Below are 20,421 nucleotides of genomic sequence, written 5' to 3'. Positions count from 1 at the left end.
CTTTGGGTGACAAGGGACACGGTCAAAGTTGAATTCATCATCTATGGTTTGGAAATTTTAATACCACAATAACTTGCATCATATTGAGATGTTTTATACGGATAAATAATGCATTTTAGAAAGCGTTGCCAAAGAAAAGAAACCGGTGTGTAGACAAAACCATATAATGTGTGTGGGTGAGATACATACCTGGGAGGTACTTGAGATATACCTGGGAGATACCTGGCAAATATCTAAACATTTCCCTGAGTTACACCAAGCTATTTTCATATTGTTATATTGTTGTAATTGCATGCCAATTATACAGTAATTCCACACGAGAGACTCCGTCTGATCAGCTGCAGACTCGATCTGCACCTGCAGATCAGACCCCTAACCCTTTACCTTCCCACCACCTAGTCAGAAGACAAAAGTCTCTTTCTTTATCCATATTCAACTTAATATCTGTTATGCCCTGTGAGATAGAGAAGGCACAACAAAAGTAAACATTACCGTTGCAAACAATAGCAATGACAAATTGATATAATGCAAGACATGCATAACCTATCAATCACTGTCATTAGGTGGCACACAGAACACATCTTATTTCAGCATAGGAACATCAGTTAGCACTTTGATGAGTTGACATTTAAAATGGCATGTGATGACGCTTTCGCAGACACGGATGGAGTGTTCCCTAATTAGCCATTACCATGACATAATAAACATGATATCCATCACCACCAGCCTGTCTCTTCTCCTCCCCCACCCACCCGCACACACATAAGGTGCACATGTTCATTCCCAGGTTACCTAATGAATACACACGACAGCTAAATCTCTCGTAAGTACCAACTATAATCTATGGACTGCTCCGTCCTCCACAAGATGGAGTGGTTCTGAGGGCAAAGGGGGCGATTCTGATGAGTATATAAGGCAGGAACAGGTGGACTGGGAAAGCTGGGAATTCAGAGATCGCAGAAAGACACTGAGAAGTTTACTAGACATCTCTCTCGGCTTCGCTGACCACACAAGGTAAATAACTTTTTACATGTCTGCCGCTCTTCTGCTCACTTTTTTTTGTTTAAGTTTGTGGTTTAGTGTCTAGATGCTGGTAATGTAACCATGGTAGCACTGTTTTGATACTGAGGGCCACTATACTGATTGTTTACTCAGATGCAAATGGCTAAAGTGAAGACTGTATGCAGAATGAATGATGCTGAGTTGAGACAGTTGAGTTCTAATCACTAAGGGCCTCCTTACACCAAACAACTATGACAATATTTGGGAAAGATTCTTGAAAGATTGTAGTCTTTTGAGTAAAGCTTGAATGGGAGGCATTAGTTAAAAGACTGAAATCTTTCGAGAATCTTTCCCAAATCTTGTCAAAGTTGTTTGGTGTAAGGAGGCCCTAAGAAGAAGCCTCTAGATTAGAGCATGCATCAATGGACAGAGCAGCAGTGACCATGTGTGAAAGACAGAGGGACAGAGAGGGTGGGGAAGAGTGAGGGTGTAGAGTGAGAGATGTGATGGATTGCAGAGAAAGAGTGAGACATACAGAGAAAGAGAAGAGAGAGAGAGAGAGAGAGAGAGAGAAATGCACAGAGAGAAATAATAATCATACTTTGCATATGTTGTCTATTAGGTGTCGCCACCTGACGTCATAAAGTGGGTGGCGGCCATGTTGGAAGTATGCAAAAGACAACATAATGTAATGTAAACCCTAGGCTATTAAAAAATCAGTTTCTGGTTTAGTATAACTTCTATATTAATAATACTTTCTTTGATCAAAAATGGTATGTTACTGTCATATAGGCCTACACAGTTGCCATAATAGTCCAGACGAAATAAAGATATGCAGTTCAACAGATTATTCATTATCAAGGACAGCAAACTTTTAAATTGACTGAGGAGCGGAGTAGTCAGTCAGACATTGATGTCCTCTGGCTTACAGTTGGCTGTAAAGCACCTCTCCACCTGTGATGTTGATTACTTCCTACTCCAGTTAGAGACAGTTTTAAATGAAAGTCTGGCAAGTATGATTTACGTTTACAGTTACCTTATGAAGACAGCATTATTCAGTAGCTTATGGATTGTAGCATACAGCAATAAGCAGCATAAGCAACATAAACAATCAGCAACTGTGTGTCTATTGTAGGCCTATTCATTTTTATAACCAACAAATATATAGTTGGGCAAGTTTATTTAAATGATCTTCATCTATAATGCTGCCCTATGGAGCACAGCTACCAGCAATAATGCTATTCTCCCAAGATGGCGCACATTCGGAAATTCGCGTTTATGACCTCAAATTTATGACATTGGTGGAGACACCTAATACTAAATAGAGCAATCATTTTTATAACCATAATAATAATAACCTTGACAACATGGCAAAATGTTGAAGGTTACTATATCATGATTGTAAATCTGATCTGACCAGTTAGCCCATAAGCTTGCCTAAAGTAGCCTAGTTCAAAAGAAGATTTCAGTAGTCTTCATGTTGTTGTGCCAAGTATAGAAAAGTCACAATCTCACTATATTAAGAAATTAGGTAACACTTGTGTGTGCTCGTAACACCAATCACTTTCTTCTGGCAGTAGACTTTGGATTAGTCTATTAATAGGCATTGTTGCAAAATAGAGTTGTTTTGGGTCAGTGTTAAATATAGATGTTTGTGTAAGAGAATTAGCCTGAGGATTCAACTTATTTTACCTTGATGTGTCAAAATTAGCTCTAAGCTGACCTCAGCTAGGGTCAGTGCAGGGAGTGAGGAGTTAAGACTAAGGACAGGGATGAGCTGGGATTGGCAGATTGGATCTTAGAAGACACAAATTACTTAATGCTATGAAGAGGCAATTCATGCAGAGATGGAAGCCATTTACAGCTCAACTACAGCATCATGACAGATGAGAGGAATTTCAGCAATATATCAGTTCTATATCGGTTTCTCATCAAACTGGCACATCAGTGATCTCTTATGGAGTGGTGCTGGTGGAGTGAGTGTTTTTATAGGGGGCAATTTAAACTGAACTGCATCTCCCTTTCCTCCTCCAGAAAACCACAGCAATGGAGAACGCAGCAGCCGCAGACGGAAAGAAGGGACCCCCCAAGTTCAAGCAGAGGGCGGCCCGCGTCTTCAAGAGCAAGGCCCCCAAGCCTGGCCAGAAGGGGTGAGTGGAGAACCAGTCAACACATATTATATATACGATTCCTGACAGTCACACACAGGAATCAATCATACGGTTCTATAATGCCGTGCTCCAGGAGTACAGTACATTTAGAACATGAACTAGGGGAGCAAATCAGTGTACCACCTAATGATTAAAAAATTTAAGAATTGTTCATTTGTAACCTGTGTACTTTACGTTGTTGCATTTGAGTTTTACTCATCACCCCTTGTTGTCCACAGATTTGGAGATGACATCCCGGGAATGGAGGGACTTGGAACAGGTAAGACTCACACATGACTTAGACACATCAACATTACCCTGACAACCATCACTGTTTTTGCAAGGCAAAGCTAAATAATAAAACACACTCTACTCCACAAGTGCCAGAAGACATTGCCAATAGTAACTATGACTCACCCTCTCTCTCTCTCTCTCTCTTACAGACTTCACAGTGGTCTGCCCATGGGAGGCGTTTGGCGACATGGAGCTCAGTGACCTGGCTAAATACGGAATTGTGTAGTCCCCCTCCTTCCCTCGATCCCTCCCTTCGTCTCCATGCCTACAGTACCTCTTCTCCAGTGAGGCCCACACTGCCTTGCTGTCCATCACATTGCGCTGCTACTCAGGACTGGTTTAGTCATTAGCTTACATGGCCACTGACAAGAGCAAATGTGAATTAGAAGTGTTCGCATCCAAGCAAGGCAAGCTCTGTAGAAGTTCTTGAGCTTTACATAGTAAAGCGACACCATCTCTCACCATCCCTGTCCATGGAAAAAAAAAATGACCTCGAAGAATATTGTGATTCCAATGGGAAAGGACCTTCATGGTCCACCTAGTGATCATGATGGGGCACTAAAAGCTTTTCCTTTTCGGCATGGCACTGCACTGGTGCTACCTTGTTTGTTGACGTGTTGAGAACGCAAAGGAGTAACCCCCTCCCTTTGGCCTTTTTCACCCTCACCTTCTCTCCTTAAAAAGTATTTATATAACATGATGTATATGATCTATGTGTGCACTGAGATACTTTGTTTTTATGAATGATTGTATGTCAAGAATGTGCAATACCTCCCCTTAAACACTGAGTGTTCATATAGAGTCCTGTAGACTACGGAGCAGATAACCCAGGTGTAAAACACTGAATAAAAAACATTTTCCCATAATCACAGGAGTCAATTGTTATTTCACCCGTCCCATCAATGTCCCAGTGTCCGTATGAAAAAAATCCTTTGAGACTTTGATAAATCACAGTATTGGTCATTCTATGATACCTACTCAAATGAGATAAGGTTTTATGGCACAGCAATCAAGTTAAGTTCTACAGTCTGCTCAGACACAGTAATGGAACTACTTGGTGGCAAAACTATTTACTAGTTAACAACCCTGGTGGCAAAACTACTTACTAGTTAACAGCCCTGGTGGTAATACCATGACTTAAGACCTTCAATGCCTTTATGAAACTGCAGACAGTCTCTAGAGCTGCTTTCAGACCTCTGCACGTTCTGCGGTTGTCAAGCAGATGTCAAGCAGTTGGGCCGTATATCTGAGCAACAGAACAGACTATTTGGAATTCTGAACTTAGCCGCTCTTACACTACTCCCCTCCTAGCATTTCCGACGGATATTATGTAATTGAGCTCGTGTCTGAACGAAGCGAAGAACATGCGGACATTCTGTTCATGTGCATGTTCAACCACCCGGAGATTCCGTTCATGTGCGTTAGTTCACACACAATGTCCGCATCATGTTAGCATCATATCTGAGTCACCCGGAGGGATGGACCTCCGTTTGACAAAGATCCGCATATACTGCAGAGGTTGTGTCTGAAAGCAGCTTATGTGAAAACACAAGAAGCAGGCGAAACTCTCTATATAAAAACTGTTTATGTGGACATTCAGTTACAAAGAACAACACAAATGGTATTGGAGTTGACAGAGGAATTCAAATTAAAAAATAATAGATATTTAAAAAGAAAGAAAGAAAGAAAAAACAGCCACATGCATTTTCAACCAATGGCTAAACATTACAGTAAGGTGCAGAATGAGGATATATAAGAATAACGGAATCTTCCACACCATTGCAAGCCAACCAACTGCAGCAGCCATTTAGTTAAAGACGGAATTAACTTGTACAAATTGCCATAGTACCATCACTGATAATGTGTTAACACATTGGCTTGAAGGAGTGGGCTAGCTTTTTAAATCCTACAACAAAATGGAACTGGTCCATCTTAAAATACCAGTATATGGGGATCCTAAAAGTAACTGACACATTGTCATTGTTTTCCTTTTAACACTGACAAAAAGAATACAGGTGGCTAAGTGCCCAACTCAGGAAAACATCAAACCATTAAGCAGAAAAACAAAAACATTGTGTAGCAATCAAATTATTGTCTTCTATCATATTTAAATGGACCTCTATAAAATACTCCGGTTGACAGTTTCGTCAGAGGAATAAACTATCTAACCCCATAAGATTGATTTTTTACATTTTTCCTCTACACCTAGTCTCCTATGATGAAATGAATGGAGTCCTTTTTCAAAGTTGGACTTTGAAAAATGGACTTTAACAAAGCCCCTGGTCATCATATCTCACTTCAGAGGCCTATGTCTACTGTAAACCTTGATTATATAAAAGTATTGTTCATTTATTTGCTAGCAAAACCAAAACACTCTTGACTCTCTTGGAAAGGTATTGAAATATGGCTCAATTCAATAAATCACAAAAGGTCCTACTTTAGTGATAACAGCAGAACTACCAGCAGGTGCATCAGTCCACTGGACACCACCACTACGGGATCTCCACCATTAGAAACCCCCTCAGATTATCTGCTTCACTCCTCCTAACTGGACCCGGGCCAAAACACAAGGCCTTTCAAGAAGGATGGCATTACAAAATAAGAACCCCATCTGCACAGAAGATAACACACAGAGAGAGAGAGAGAGAGAGAGAGAGAGAGAGAGAGAGAGAGAGAGAGAGAGAGAGAGAGAGAGAGAGAGAGAGAGAACAGAGGAGAATAGGAGTGCAAGCGTTTGGATGATTTGTCCATTCTACTGATGCATTAAGAAAACAAGCGGGTAGGAAACGGAGGATCTTAATACCAACAATACCAAGGCTGCTTTATACTGAAGACAACGGACTGCAAATGTGCTTTTGACAAATCTTTGGAACCAAAATCAAAACAAAACAAAAGCATTCAACATTCAGGATATAGATATAAAAACAATGAATCATTTTCTTTTCATATTTTAAATAGGATATCATAGTTACTTTCTCTCAATTAATGTTGGCAGCTACTTGCATACATAATTGTCTAAACTACTGTTAAAATTGGGGAGGGAAGAATGCTCAAGGTAATGCATTCTGGCTAAGAAAAAATAGTTTAATGTAAAACTGCATAATTTAATAACTGTGCATTCTCAAAAAACAGGCTAAATTTTCTAGAGGGATAACCTGATTAACAACAAGAAAACATAACTGTACAAGCAGGGAGAAATACAGTTATGGCTTACAAGGCTTCTCTCTTCCTCAACACAGGGAGCTCACCATCCTCTCCATTAAATTATTTTAAAGAAAATTTTATCTATGTAACTAGATTAATTTCATCTTTAAAAGGGGTAACGATAAGAATAATTAGACCCATAATAATAATAATAATAATAATAATAATAATAATAATGATAATAATAATAATTATAATAACACTATTTTTCTCTAATCTAGTGTCTTTGCATATGATATCTATTCGGTTTTAAAGGTTTGCATTTCAAGAGACCACAAAATTTGAGGTAAATGTACAACATAATTCGTTTTATAGCAACTCGAAGTAACTCAAAGAGTGTACATGTGAACAAAGAAAACTTCTAGCACTCTATGCGACATTTCCTCGAGGCCTGTAACAAACTGTGAGCAAGCCGTCGCCCTCTGGCGCCAAAATGAAATCAAAGGGTTTTCAAGTCCTCCAGCGGTTCACTGTGGCATCTTTTTTAGTGTCGTCATTTTTTGTGCTCGCGCCCCCCCCGACATGCCCAGCTGATCGACACTGTGCCCCCCTCACCCTCTCCTTGTCCCTCCCCCTCGCTGTCCATGGAAGCCCAGGTGGCCTGTGAGTTGGAAGTGGTGTCGTGGCGACGGACACGCGACACAAGGCCGACCGCCCGTCTCAGTCCTTGACCCTTCCGCACAGGGTTTCGCCAATGGTGAAAGTCCATTTTTTATGTTTTGTGTGCAAAAACACAGTTCATTGGAAAACTGGAAGAATTTGAGGCCATAACTGCATGCGTTTGTGCAGAGATACGAGTCATACAAAGGGATAATTGTTCTGAGCTTGGAGCCGTGCATTTATCAAGACAGCCATGTTTTTTCTTCTTATTTCTTTTTTTTTTGTTCAAATTAAATTGGTGGTTAACGGTTTTCAATATGGAAATAAACTTGCATTGTGTTCACACGACTGCTTTCCTTACTGAATATATACTGTTGTACCAAGAGTATGTGCATCTGATATAGTATGAATCCTACCAAGACCACAGAGAGAGATGCAATTGCACTCCACAGTTGCAGGGGGAGCTCTTTCAAATCAGTTAAAGAGTATCCAAATAGGTGGGGGAAGGGGACATGTTCCAGGAAAGGCATTATCAATATGGAGAAAATCGACTGTATCCACCTCTGTACAATGTAGCCTGTAAGAAAAGATCAAAACAAAAACATGAGTTTTTCTATCAGGTTCTCAAATTTTCAAAAAATAAAATTCAAAAATGTTATGGAGATTATAAACGGTACATGATCATCAATTATTGATGTAATTTAAAAAAAAACTCAATGTCCTCTCAAGCTGACTTGGTCAACCATGCGTTGACTTCTAAAAGAACAGGACCAGACTCTTACCATTGCTCCGACTCCGTACGCCGCGGCGGCGGCCGGGGTGAGGGCCGCATGGTAGGGGTCAGCAGTGTACACCCGCCCGTAGCTATGGAGACAAGAGTCAGGCCGCACATTAACACTGAGTCACGTCAAAGCCATTACACTACACATGATGGAACATATGATCTATGATTTGCCCTCTGCTACAAGGGAAAGTCGAGGAAAGGAGATTAGTTGTGCATGGCCATCTCTACAGTCAGCAGCTTACATGAGTGAACAGGTAAAGGGACAGTGTTTGTACTTTGAGGAGGAATTAACATGACATAGGCTGAGCCATTTCCCTAATATATTCCTGTTGCTCAGCTATTCTATGGCATTCAGATATCATGCCATATGAGAAGATGTCCAGTATGAATTGGATGGAGAGGCCTTCGTGGTTGTGTGATCAGGGATGGCACAGGATGAGCAGGCAGTGCTTCATTCTACTCAGGCCCTCTGGAGACTTGGACAGGGTGCCAATTGGTTTTTCACAGCATCAACACATGCTGGCAGGTGCCACTAAACTCAAACATAACTGAATACAAAGAACATTGAAAGTGATACTATTACGAGAAAGGACCTGCTATTTCAAATTAAGCCATAACTCCTATGAATTTCAAACACTTGGGTGGCACAGGCAAACAGGCTAGTAATAGGCTAGTAGCCTACTACACTTGTTTTTCCTTCATTTCTGATAAATGAAAGGATAGTTCTCTTCATTCATGCTGACCTATCACATACACACACACACACACACACACACACACACACACATAAGGCCTTTCCAAACCAGGGAAAACTGCTATGTAGCATTAGCATTGATGCTAATCCTTACCCATCACTGTAAGCAGCAGCAGCTGCTGCAGCAGCTGTGGGCCCAGCGGCTACGGCGGCCGCCGGCTGAGCGTATCGATACGCTGCGTAGCCACCCTACAGGAAGACACCCGGACGGAGAGAGAGGGAGGGACACAGAAGGAGGGAGAGAGAAAGAGGGTTAAGGATTTGTTGTACTGCTTCCTTTGGAATGAAACTGTAGCCTAACAAGCCTCTTTTGTCAGGACACCGAGCAAAAAATAAAAGAAAAACAAAGACCAAAAAAGAAAAAATGATTTGCTATACAGTAGCGGGTAACAGGCAGTAATGTACAGTCTGATGCAAAATCATTCAGAGAACATAGCGGAGAACTCTTGCCATCTGTCTCTTCCTCTGTGGCAACAAGGCTAGCAGCACACTCGCTAAACTGCGTATCACACGTGCGTGTTTGGGGTCACATTCTCACTGACCAGGGAAAGTGTGGTTTTGCCACAGAGGGAGAGGCACACCGTGACTTAATACAGTTAAAAAAAAGAGGGCATCGCTTTGTGTCATCGCCCTCCACAACCCCAATGCACGGGTACAGAACAAAACAAACAAATAAACAAACAAACAAATAAACATTGTGAGCAAGTCATTAACTGGTGCCACATCAACAGAAAAGACAGAGGAGGAGGAAGGGGGAAGTCATTTCAGAGGAGACACACATACACACACACACACACACACACACACACACATAGCCACAACCAGACACAGACCGACAAAAGACTGAGAGAGACAGACGGCATGCATCCCCCAAAAAACAAAAACCTCATAACAAAAAATGTAAATGAAAATAAAACAGGCAATCCTTATCACACACACCACTGCATTCTATCCTATGGCCAGCCTAAATCAACTCCCAACATTCCTACAAACACCTGCCAAAGAAGAGAGGGAGGAGGGAGGTAGGGAAGGAGGGAGGGAGAGACAGAAATTTAATGGTGGGGGGGGGGGGGGTTTAGGGGGAGTAATATGGGGGGTGGTGTGGTAAAATAACAAGAGGGTAAAAAGAAAAAATACAAGGGGCATGTAATAAACAGAAGAGGGGAGGGAAAAAACAGGGAGGTGATGGAGGGGAGTCGGGGATGGATGGATGAGGAGAAAGAAGAGCAAAAGAGAGAGGGAAAGAGAGGAGGATAAGAGAACTGGGTGGGATAAGTGAGCCTGCATGCTGACATTGATTCCAGCTAGCATGCCACAGGTGTAACAGACACAGGGAGATACTGGGAAGGGGTCAGAATGAGAGACATTTCCCATCTCTGAAGGAATAGATAACCAGATCTAACCAGAAACTGGGCTCATTTGGATGATAATGCTGCTTCAAATGACTTGTACTATCAATTCTACAGGCCCAAAGTGATTCATACTGAATGTGGACATTTCCCTTAGACATTTACCAAGGCCACTACTGTTAAGTCCTCATTTGTGATATTGCTAATAGAAAAGGGTTGGAAAGTTTAGAGGGTTTACTTTAATGGTGGATTTGAAAAGTGAAAACAAAATATAACAAAGATAGTCAGAAAACAATGCCTGCAGTGGATTTAAATCATTAGGGATTTTATTCTCTGATTTTTTTTTTTAATAGATTAATTTTCTCCCCCTTCCACACCTCCGTCCAGGTCAGACCGTGGTGAGTTAGTAGAAAACAACAAAACAGAGAAGCCATTACAGTCTCAAAAAATGGCCGAGAGTCGTATGTAAATATTTGAAGACAAATAAAAAGATTGATGCACACTGGCTTTCAGAATGACCCTACCTGTGGCACACTGGCACTAATGACAGACTCCTGAAACACTACTCTACAGAGAGAACAGAAACAGCTATCGTCAACCTGGAAACTGGTGACTTACACACTCTCACTCTCTCTCTCACGCACACACATACACAGGAATCTCACAGTTATGCACCACACGCACCACACACACACAAACACAAATACACAGAGACAGTCAGGGACTAAACCTTGAGTTGAACATTGGAGGGGTTGAGTCCCCACATTTGATTATGCTCTACAACAGTATTATTCATCCATTTTTACGCCTATGGAGACCGTCCAAGCACACTATAATTGAACATTATGGACATTACCAAATTTTACACTTAGTGTATAAGTATAAGTATATATACTTGTTTGATCCCGTGAGGGAAATTTGGTCTCTGCATTTAACCCAATCGGTGAATTAGTGAAACACAAACAGCACACAGTGAACACACAGTGAGGTGAAGCACACACTAATCCCGGCGCAGTGAGCTGCCTGCTTCAACGGCGGCGCTCGGAGAGCAGTGAGGGGTTAGCCGCGGCCCACTGGTCGGGGCTCGAACCGGCAACCCTCCGGTAACAAGTCCAGAGTGCTAACCAGTGGGCCACGGCTGCCACAAAGGCTGTGTGAAAGGCTGTAAAGACAAACTGATCTAAAGTTGTTTTATATTCATATTTATGTATTGTGAAATGAGTTTCTCTCAGTACTAATTTGTCATCATGGCCGTTAAGTTATGAGACACTTTTTAACTCCGGAGTAAAAGCAACCTAGGGTCTATTTACGGTAGTTAACAACTTCAAGTGTTTGATTGAGAGCAAAATTACGTTAAGGCCATCCTTAAAAATATTTTCGTTTGCCGTAACCCGACCGACCCTGTCAATTTAGAACCGACCCAAATATTTATTTTTTTCCCCTTTTAGTCCGACCGACTTGCCGGGTTGTAAAACTTGCGTTAATACCGACCGATTGTTTTTTTTTTTTTACTCTAAACAACCAATACAAATGCAATAAAATAATATTTCTTTTAGTAGGCCCAAGTATTGTGAATATAAATTGCCTACATGCAAACGTGGCTCACTTAAAAAAAAAAAAAAACCTGTGGCGCCATCTCTACACCATTGGTTTTACGATGTCACACTATGGCCCACGCTTCGTTTCATTCACACAAACTGATAACGCTTTTACTTGGCACGAAGTTCTGGAAGAACTGTGGCCAGATCTTTTTCTCATCCCTCCTCCCCTAGTCTAACGGTGACCGTGTCGGAGTATTGAAATTGGTTGTGGTCTATTCAGCATTTCTCAAAATATGGGTCCGCAACATGGAGACTGCTGGTCCGCGGAGTCGTGGAGGAAATTAGGCCCGGTGCTTCATCTGATAATTTGCTGCGCAGTTGATCAAGAAACCGCGGATCGACGAAAAAGAAAACAAACGTTTCTGCTATCGATGTCATTAAACATGGAGCCCTACAATTAAGTGGTGGTATGAGCATTCATTCAATGCGCGTCTGCGCGAGAGAAACTGAAACTAATCGATAACGTTGGTATCAAAGCTCCGCTTCAACCTGTTGGAAGGCTATTTATTTATTTAACGAAACTTAATAGAACGACGTTGTTTTTGGAACTTCCTTAGAAACAGAGCAGAGACTGTATAATACACTGTATAGCATTGAGTATTGCATAGTCAAATTTCAATATAACGTGGCCAAGAGCTATTGTAGCCTTCTTTCTGGGTACATGTAGATGAGCCCTATGACCCAAAAGTCTGCCATGACCGGGCCTCAGGTCAAAGAAGTTTGAGAAAGGCTGGTCTATATAACCTGCATCAGAATGAGGTTTGCAATGGTGCGCCTGAAGGCACGGGTTGAAGACCCAGTCAGTTACGGGCCACGATATGCACATTTGTGTAAATTCATTCCTACGTAATCACCATGACCAAAATTGTATTTTTTTTTTTTTACTTTGAATCTTGAAAAAAAAAAAAAATATTGACCTACCTACCGACCCATTTTTAATTTTTTTTGGCTGTTACTGCAAACAAAAATATTTTTAAGGATGGCCTAATTGGTGGCGTTTGCACTGCAAGATCGAACGCACTCACTGATTTGACGATACCAGCCATGGAATTTTCTTCGTAAAGATATAGGTCTTGTTATAAGTTTACAATACTTCCATTTGTCTGTAGAAACCCTCACCACTACCACAGAAGTGTAATTATATTTTGAGCAGTGTTAATGGTATAAAATAGAGACGTGGCACCTTGCCCAGTTAGCATCACTATAAGCCCATTCAGTGATAACAAAGTCCTTTTAGGCAAGTCCCTCCACTCAGCGGCCATATAGCAACGATTTTTGGGCACTCATCGGGCACCCTATTCAGCAGAAATGCGCGTGCGCAAGGCTTCACGACACCAATCTTGCTCCTGCGGCGAGTTCACAACACATAATTGGGAAGATGTCTTCACAACACCACATATGATTGGCTCAATGTATTCACTTCACACCACATGATTGGCTCAATGTATTCACATGTCGACGTTTTGCCGAGGAAGGGGTGGGATATGTGTAGACAACGGCGTTACAAACTAACCCCATGCATTTCTATGGAGGATTTTTTAAGTGCTGTGTCTCCTCATTAGAAAGTCTCTGGTGATAATGCAAATAAATAGCTTAAAACGCCACTAATTAACGTAATTTGGCTCTCAATCAAAAATTTGAACTTCCGTAAACAGACCCTAGGTTGTTTTTTACTCCAGAGTTACACTTTAACGTACAGTATATACATTCATACAAACTTATACATGTACGAATGTATACGGATATATGCATTCAGGCTGTTGGCATTTCTCTAGTCTTGCATGGTACCAAAGCACTAGATTTCACTTTGATTGAGAGAGGCAGAGATGCCACAGCACAGCGGCCATATGAAAATGTACAAAATAATGAGGTGAACTTTGGCATTTGAGTTGTGCTTAGAGACAGAAAAATACGACGAGTCTCGCATCATATTTGAACACCAATCAATTGCTTATCACAAAGGAAAAAATATGTAAAATCTTGGTCCCTCACACACAGTTAAGACTGCTCTATGGAATATCTTTTCACACTTCTCACATCCACAAACACGCCCACACAAACACAAACAAACACACACACACACACACACACACACACACACACACACACACACTCTTACACTCAAAACAAAGCACTCTGAAAAACACTGAAAGAAGGGGTGGGAGAGAATTGAAGCCGGGGTGGGTGAGGGGTGGTCATACTCACATAGAGGTCTGCAGCCCCGTAAAAGCCATCCTGATACACCACGCTGAGATCGAGGGAGAAAGGGAAGCAAAGAAAACAAGACCAAAGGATGGGGGGGGTGTAAAGAGATCAGGGCAAGAGAATGAACAGAAAGAGGAACCGTGAGAAGGATGAGAGTTGAAGGGAAGATAAAATATAAAGGGGAAAGGGTGCCACCGAGTGGACATTTGAGGAAAAAGAAAAGAGGATGGTGAAGTCATAGGCAGTGAAAGTGATGGAGAAAGAGATAGAGAGAGGAGATAGAGAGAGGAGGGAGAGAGAGAGAGAAAGAGAAGAGGGAAGGAGATTATTGCACACACATGCAGCACACTGTTATAAAATGCCACTTCCATCAGGTCAGGTGTGTCTTATTGTTGTAGCTGAACATTTGAAAACATCTCTTAACCAAATATGTATCGTTTATCTTTAAGTGGAGATTGATTCTACGTAACGCAATAAAGAATACACTGGCATTATGTATGGAAATAGCATTTCATAGTGTTATAGATTAATATTCAGCCAAAATTGGAACAATATGATTCTTGTTCATGCACTACTGGATCAGTGTGGTAAACACACACACACATACACACACACTGCAGAAGTGTAACAAACCATACCCACACAAGCAGACCGACATCACGCATGCAGGATGCAGCCTTTGTAGTTTTAAAGGTCACACGTCAATGTCTGTGTTGCGCACTGTCAAGGCTGCTGTAGCGCTACAACGACTAGTGACAGGGTGGACTTTCCAGTGAGTCCACCTCCCCTCCACCCAGCCAGCCATGTGCTCACGCTCCCAGGGCTCACTGCTCTCGGCCACATTCCCTCTCTGTTCTTTTGTTTGCACTATGCTCTTTCTCTAGGAGACTTTTCCCTTCTATTTCTTCCATCCAAACTGCATTGCCAGCATGTACAAGATCATAGAAACTATATGGACTCAATAGCTCTGTGAGGCTATTACTGGGTTTGCACATGTAGTGTAATTTGGAGGATGCTTTTATCTGGAGCAGTGCACTACTTTACCTTATTACTTATTTATGGTGTCGGATGCAGGGCCTCATGGAGCTATCCCCAAGCGGCTGCTCTGTGTGTGTGTGTGTGTGTATAAATATGTGTGTGTGCACATGTTCTCATTCTACATCACACAGCAGCATATCTGGCATACTTTAAATATGTATCTTATTTAAAATAATAATTTATCTAACTTGTCACAGTCCTCAATCCACTAATTAACAGTACACCAGCTTAGTTGCAAAGGGAGCTTTCAGTCATAATAGCCCCTTATGAGGAAGACTGGCCAGGTACTAGGTCTTTGTAACCTACTCCAGCCTGTGTCTAGAATACGCTTGTGTGTGTGTGTGTGTGTGTGTGTGTGTGTGTGTGTGTCTCTGGCTGAGGAGGTGATGGCCTACCCTGGGTATGCTTGGATGGCAGGCTGGGGTACGGCTGCCCGCACCGCGCTGTAGACCGGCCTGCCCCGTCCACGGATGTGGGCGCCCCTAAAGGAGGCGGCCGTTGTTGCTGCCGCTGCGGCCGCCGCCGCCGTAGGATACGGGAACCCTGGAACTACGAAAGAGATAAAGAACGGATGAGTACACACGCGTGGCAAGAAGGGATAGATGTTATATTAGGAAAATGTGTACATATACCAGCCACTGGCAGATTTTTGGTCAAATTCACCAGCCACTCAATATTAAATTATTACTTTTTGTCTGAAATCTATCAACCGCTTTCATATTTTACCAGCATTTGGCTGGTGGCTTGTGCTAATTTCCATCCCTGCCAAGCCCAAATCACTGAGCATATCTGCTAAAGGTGCTGTGTCTGTTTCTTTTTTTTTGTTTCGCTCCAAGGCCCAAAAGAGTGAGAGAGATTAACCAGCGAGTACAAACGTAAGCGAGAGAGAAAAGGTCAGAGGAAGCAGGCTGGCAGAATGAGAGCTGCTAAAAAATGTATCACAGCAGCAAAGCGTTTAGTTCCAGAGGAAAGAAATGGCCACTCAGGGCTGTGGTGCATTTCAGTGCAGAGAAGGGGTGACTTTAGTTGGCACAGGGGGACAGGGGTTGGCTGCGCTCTGAGGGCCTTGGCTGGAGTCCAGCACCCAAGCCACCCGGGTGCCCGCCGCGCCGCTTTTTGCTTCAAAAAGTGTGGTGGTGCGGGGGACAGGAGGTCCGGGGGCGTCCGGTGGGCTGCAGTTTGGAACCTACCCAGAGTCTCGCCGGCGTAAAGCTCGGGCGCGTACATGCCCCCCACCACGGGACTCAGCTTCCAGCCTGCTGCAGAGCCACAACACACACAGCACTTCACGGTTACTTCAGGGGTCATTGAGTTCAAGCGTACTGTATGTAGTGTGAGCATTAAGGACATTACAGTATATGCAATTGTTCAATGTAATCAATCTGTGAGGACAGTAACCCAATAATTCAACTGTAATCCAAAAAAAGATGAGAGCTTACCGTAAGGGAGAGTTGTGAGAGCTTCTCCGTTGGCATAGGGGCTGACCAGCTTCTTGTTGGTCATCACACGGGCAGTGGCATTGTTCACCTAAAAACAAGTAAAAAAAGAGGAGGCTGAAGACATGCTACATAGCTCACCACACACATACACACACAGCAGACCAAATATATATACAGTCTAAGTATAAAAATATTGAAACATTGTGTTCTTCAAAGAAAAACAGATGGCTTTTCACATGAATTATTAAAAATCAAGTGTGACAATTGTATTACACTGTTCTGTTCTAGGTATTTTATTTTTAAAATTAGCTTCAGTCATATCATCTTTGAAGCTACTGTAAGACACTCACATTTAGACACCAAAGCTAAAACAGAAAGAGAGAGACGTTTCACTGTTTTGATAAAGGGGAGAGGAGAGCTACATTTATCCTGCAGCGGGATTCTAAAGAAAAAAAAAAATCTACTGGGACAGAGCACTGTAGAGAAATCACACACAGCCAATTAAGTGGGCGTCACATGATCAAAGTGAGGAGGGAAAAAACATACAAAACATAACATCAGCCAATCAGCAAGCATCAGATGCAGCATTTGGGCCAATCAACAATCGGCAGCCCTCCCCAAGAAAAAAAAAGGAAAAAGGAAAAAAAATCATGTCATCCAGAGGGTGGGAGCCAGAAAAAGGATGCAGGGGAGAAAGAGATAAGAGAGAGAGAGAGAGAGAGAGAGAGAGAGAGAGAGAGAGAGAGAGAGAGAGAGAGAGAGAGAGAGAGAGAGAGAGAGAGAGAGAGAATGCCACTGGATGCGGAGCAACCATGGGCAGAGACGAGAGATAACATAAAAGAGAGAATTAGAGTGAACGTTTCATCCCCAGGAGCAAACACCAGGCACTGACACAATCCGCTTCATGTGCAAGGCCACCGAACCGTGACACACGAAAAGAGAGGGAGAGAAGGAGGGATGAAGAGAGAGAACGGGAGAGGAGAGAGAGATTTGAGCTTGTTGACGGGCTGGGGGGGAGAACTGAGATGGAGGCTGATGCATGTGGGAGAGTGGAGGAGGTGGAGGAGGTGGAGGGAGGAGGAGGAGGAGGAGTATAAAGAGATAGAGAAGGAAGAAGAAAATGCATATGTCACACCTCAAGACAAATCAAATCAAGGACACACACGCTGCCAGGCAATTTTACTGCAACCACACACACGCACAACACACACACACACCACGAACTGTTATGCAAACAGTACCCCTCGCCTTAAACACACACACACACACACACATTCAAAAACAGATGTAAAAGGAAACGCAGCCATTGTAGTGGTTAGGCAGCCAGCTCTCACATCCAGAGCGGTTTCCAAATTCGGGGGAAGGAGGAGGGGAAAAAAAAAATGGAGGGGAGATTTTTGTGGACCACACTGACATCATCATCATCATCATCATCATCATCAGCACCAGCAGCAGCACCACCAGCGCCATCATGGCCATCATCTTGACAAGCACTCATCTGTTTGCCTTGACAAGCAGCGGGGGGGTTGGGGGGGGGACAAATGGGCAGCAGAGATGCCCCTTGCTGAGACGGCAATGAGCGTAATGATGGGTTACAGCCATTACAGACGACACGATGGATGGAGGACACAGAGAAACGACGAATGGAGGAAGAGAATAGAAGAGGGGGTGGGGGTGGGTGTGAGATGATTATGTGTTAATGATAATGAGAGGGAGAGATAGAGGGGGCGGTTGGTGGCAATCTAATGTGGGAGTGCGTGGGTGGGTGTGTGTGTGAATGTGGTGGTGTCATGTCTTTGTCAGCGATGTGCCACTGGTGTGCCACTGGTAATTTAATAAAAGATCACCCCCCCCCAACACACACACACACACACACACACACGCCATTGCTTTGCTGTCAACTGAGTGACATATGCCAGGGCGGGAGGTGTGAATTGAGTGTGTGTGTGTGTGTGTGTGGTGGAGTCGGTTGTGCCGTACACGCCGGCTGGCACCAGCTCGCAGGGTGTCAAATGAGATGAACTCCACACACACCATGGGGCTGTTCTGAGGCGGAGATTTTACCGTCTTAGGCATAGGCAGTGATCCACACATGTGGTGCAAGAGGCTACTTTAGGTGTGAGATGACCCCTGTTGTGGGCCCTTGCTGTGGTCTTTGGGGCAGTTAAGTGAAGAAAAAAGATGACCCTTGCTGTGGTCTTTGGGGCAGTTAAAGTGAAGAAAAAAGAACACAGCTTCAGCGACAACAAGCCACAGCCCAGACTGTCCACTCCACGTCCACCTGAGCAGGAGTTAGCGTTGATGAATTAGTCACACATTGCCATCCATCCTGCACTCCGCTAGGCTACCACTGAAAGCCGATGTGACATGCAAAACAAGTATGGGTAGATGGACGGACGGACGGACGGACGGACGGCCACATGGAGGTCCCGCTGAGCATCACACAACAAAAGGAGTTCCGACACTAGTGTGCCCGCACACACAACCATGCTAGTTCTGACCGCTGTTTTTTTGTAGCAGAGCCATGCTAACATCTACGAAACACACAGTTGTTTCAAGGGGGCAAGGCTGGAGGGGGTTCTGTTTCTGTGTAGTTTTTAGTGTAGAAGATTTGGGTGGTTGGGGTCAGGGAGAGGTCATTCAGAGGCACGACCGTACGTACATACACAACTTACCATCACCCCCAGGACACGGCGTGACGACACGCGAGCAGTAACCGTGGAGACTGACAACAACAACACACAAAATTCGTCAGGGAAAAACAGGAAAGAAATATAACCACATGGACAAAATAGACAAAATAAATGAGATAATTAAATACAGACACACAAACATCAGGTAATGACAAATTAAACCCAGGAACTAAATGGAAAGTAAATAAAAAATAAATGGGGAATGGGAGAAGGTGTATTTAGGAGATATAGTTTACAAATTATTTTTATTGGGAGTGTTAGGCCCGTGTTCAAATCGTCATGTACAAGAACAGGCCAATGGCGGCAGCACAGAAACAGGCTGTTCTTACGTCACGCCCATCTGTAGTTTACAACATTTGGAGCGCTATCTGACGCGGCAACGCGCTCCATAATTTAAACGTTGGAGAAGCGACGAGCCAAAAATGTTGTGCGGACGATGCATTCTGTCGGCCACACTCCATTTAAAGAGCGAGATGTCGAGAGAATCTGGAGCTAATCTGGCCCGTGCCCACGCGTCCGTGTCTACGCTCCCCTAACGACGGGGCGGGCGCTCCAGTCACGTGGCCGGTCAGACTGTGAACGGGGCCCCAGAAGCCATTAAATATTTAACAGTAGAAAATATCCACGACCGTTTCCATAAAGCTTATTAAATGATAAGAGAGAACGAGGGAGAGTGGATGAGGGAGAGAAGGGGGGGTGGAGGGAGAGAGGGAGAGAGAGAGAGAGAGAGAGAGAGAGAGAGAGAGAGAGAGAGAGAGAGAGAGAGAGAGAGAGAGCGCAAAAAGGTAGAAAAGGAAGACTAGCATGACGAGTAGCCGAGAGAGAAGAGTAGTCATGTGTGACGCTACAGAGGGGGCAAAAGGAGAGGAGGAAACAGAGAATATGAAAATATGAAGAGAGAAAGAGTGAGAACTAGGGAGACATTTCTGGTCTCCAAACCCCCCCCCCCCCTTCCCCAGCCTCGTCTCTCTCCCTCCAGACAGCAGCAGTCGCCAGAAGTAAACATTTATCTTCATCATTCATGCCATTGCATCAGCAAAGAGCACAAATGATCTGACGGCTTCTTCTGGCAGGCTCTGCATCCTTTATCATCTAATAAACTGATAACGATCTCTCAGTCACTGGGACGAGAGCAGCACGCAGCCAGTTGGAAGGAGCGTTTGGATCGGTCGCTTCCCTAACCTCGCTTTTTTTAACCTTGTCAAGATGTGAATAAGCCAAGGTGACAAATCAGACGTGCGCGCACACACACACACACACACACACACACACACCAAGGGGTGATGACAAATTTTTTAAAGTAGAAAG

General features: G+C 43.4%; 2 protein-coding genes across 8 annotated transcripts in view; one reads left to right on the top strand and one right to left on the bottom strand.

Moving 5' to 3' along the window:
• Nucleotides 1-898: 898 nt before the first annotated feature.
• Nucleotides 899-4,312, top strand: LOC125297994 (retinal cone rhodopsin-sensitive cGMP 3',5'-cyclic phosphodiesterase subunit gamma-like). Its single transcript, XM_048248603.1, has 4 exons — nucleotides 899-1,014; nucleotides 3,037-3,152; nucleotides 3,392-3,432; nucleotides 3,596-4,312. Exons 2-4 carry the CDS (start codon nucleotides 3,049-3,051, stop codon nucleotides 3,670-3,672), a joined length of 222 nt encoding a protein of 73 aa, XP_048104560.1. The 5' UTR covers nucleotides 899-1,014; nucleotides 3,037-3,048; the 3' UTR covers nucleotides 3,673-4,312.
• A 700-nt stretch (nucleotides 4,313-5,012) lies between these two features.
• The window catches only part of rbfox2 (RNA binding fox-1 homolog 2), a 40,557-nt gene continuing 25,148 nt past the window's right edge, over nucleotides 5,013-20,421 (bottom strand). For 5 of the 7 annotated variants that reach the window (XM_048248125.1, XM_048248126.1, XM_048248127.1 and 2 more), the window contains 7 exons: nucleotides 16,421-16,508; nucleotides 16,172-16,240; nucleotides 15,377-15,530; nucleotides 13,944-13,986; nucleotides 8,883-8,977; nucleotides 8,033-8,114; nucleotides 5,013-7,827 (listed from right to left, as the gene is read on the bottom strand). In XM_048248125.1, coding sequence (XP_048104082.1) covers nucleotides 7,783-7,827; nucleotides 8,033-8,114; nucleotides 8,883-8,977; nucleotides 13,944-13,986; nucleotides 15,377-15,530; nucleotides 16,172-16,240; nucleotides 16,421-16,508 — 576 coding nt within the window. In that variant the 3' untranslated portion in view covers nucleotides 5,013-7,782. Of the gene's footprint in view, nucleotides 7,828-8,028; nucleotides 8,115-8,882; nucleotides 8,978-10,661; nucleotides 10,705-13,943; nucleotides 13,987-15,376; nucleotides 15,531-16,171; nucleotides 16,241-16,420; nucleotides 16,509-20,421 lie in introns of those variants that run through there. The other 2 variants (XM_048248129.1, XM_048248130.1) reach the window with 2 other exon arrangements.

Source organism: Alosa alosa, chromosome 7, assembly GCF_017589495.1.
Source record: "Alosa alosa isolate M-15738 ecotype Scorff River chromosome 7, AALO_Geno_1.1, whole genome shotgun sequence".
NCBI classification, from domain to species: domain Eukaryota; kingdom Metazoa; phylum Chordata; class Actinopteri; order Clupeiformes; family Clupeidae; genus Alosa; species Alosa alosa.
The sequence above is the reverse complement of the archived record's forward strand: the minus strand, read 5'-3'. Positions and strand labels throughout refer to the sequence as shown.

Bases quoted from the DNA above. Each gene is read 5' to 3' on its own strand.
- LOC125297994 (XM_048248603.1), top strand. From the start codon at position 3,049: ATGGAGAACGCAGCAGCCGCAGACGGAAAGAAGGGACCCCCCAAGTTC. The intron at 3,153-3,391 runs GTGAGTGGAGAA...TGTTGTCCACAG, and splicing joins CCCAAGCCTGGCCAGAAGGG to ATTTGGAGATGACATCCCGG. The intron at 3,433-3,595 runs GTAAGACTCACA...TCTCTCTTACAG, and splicing joins AATGGAGGGACTTGGAACAG to ACTTCACAGTGGTCTGCCCA.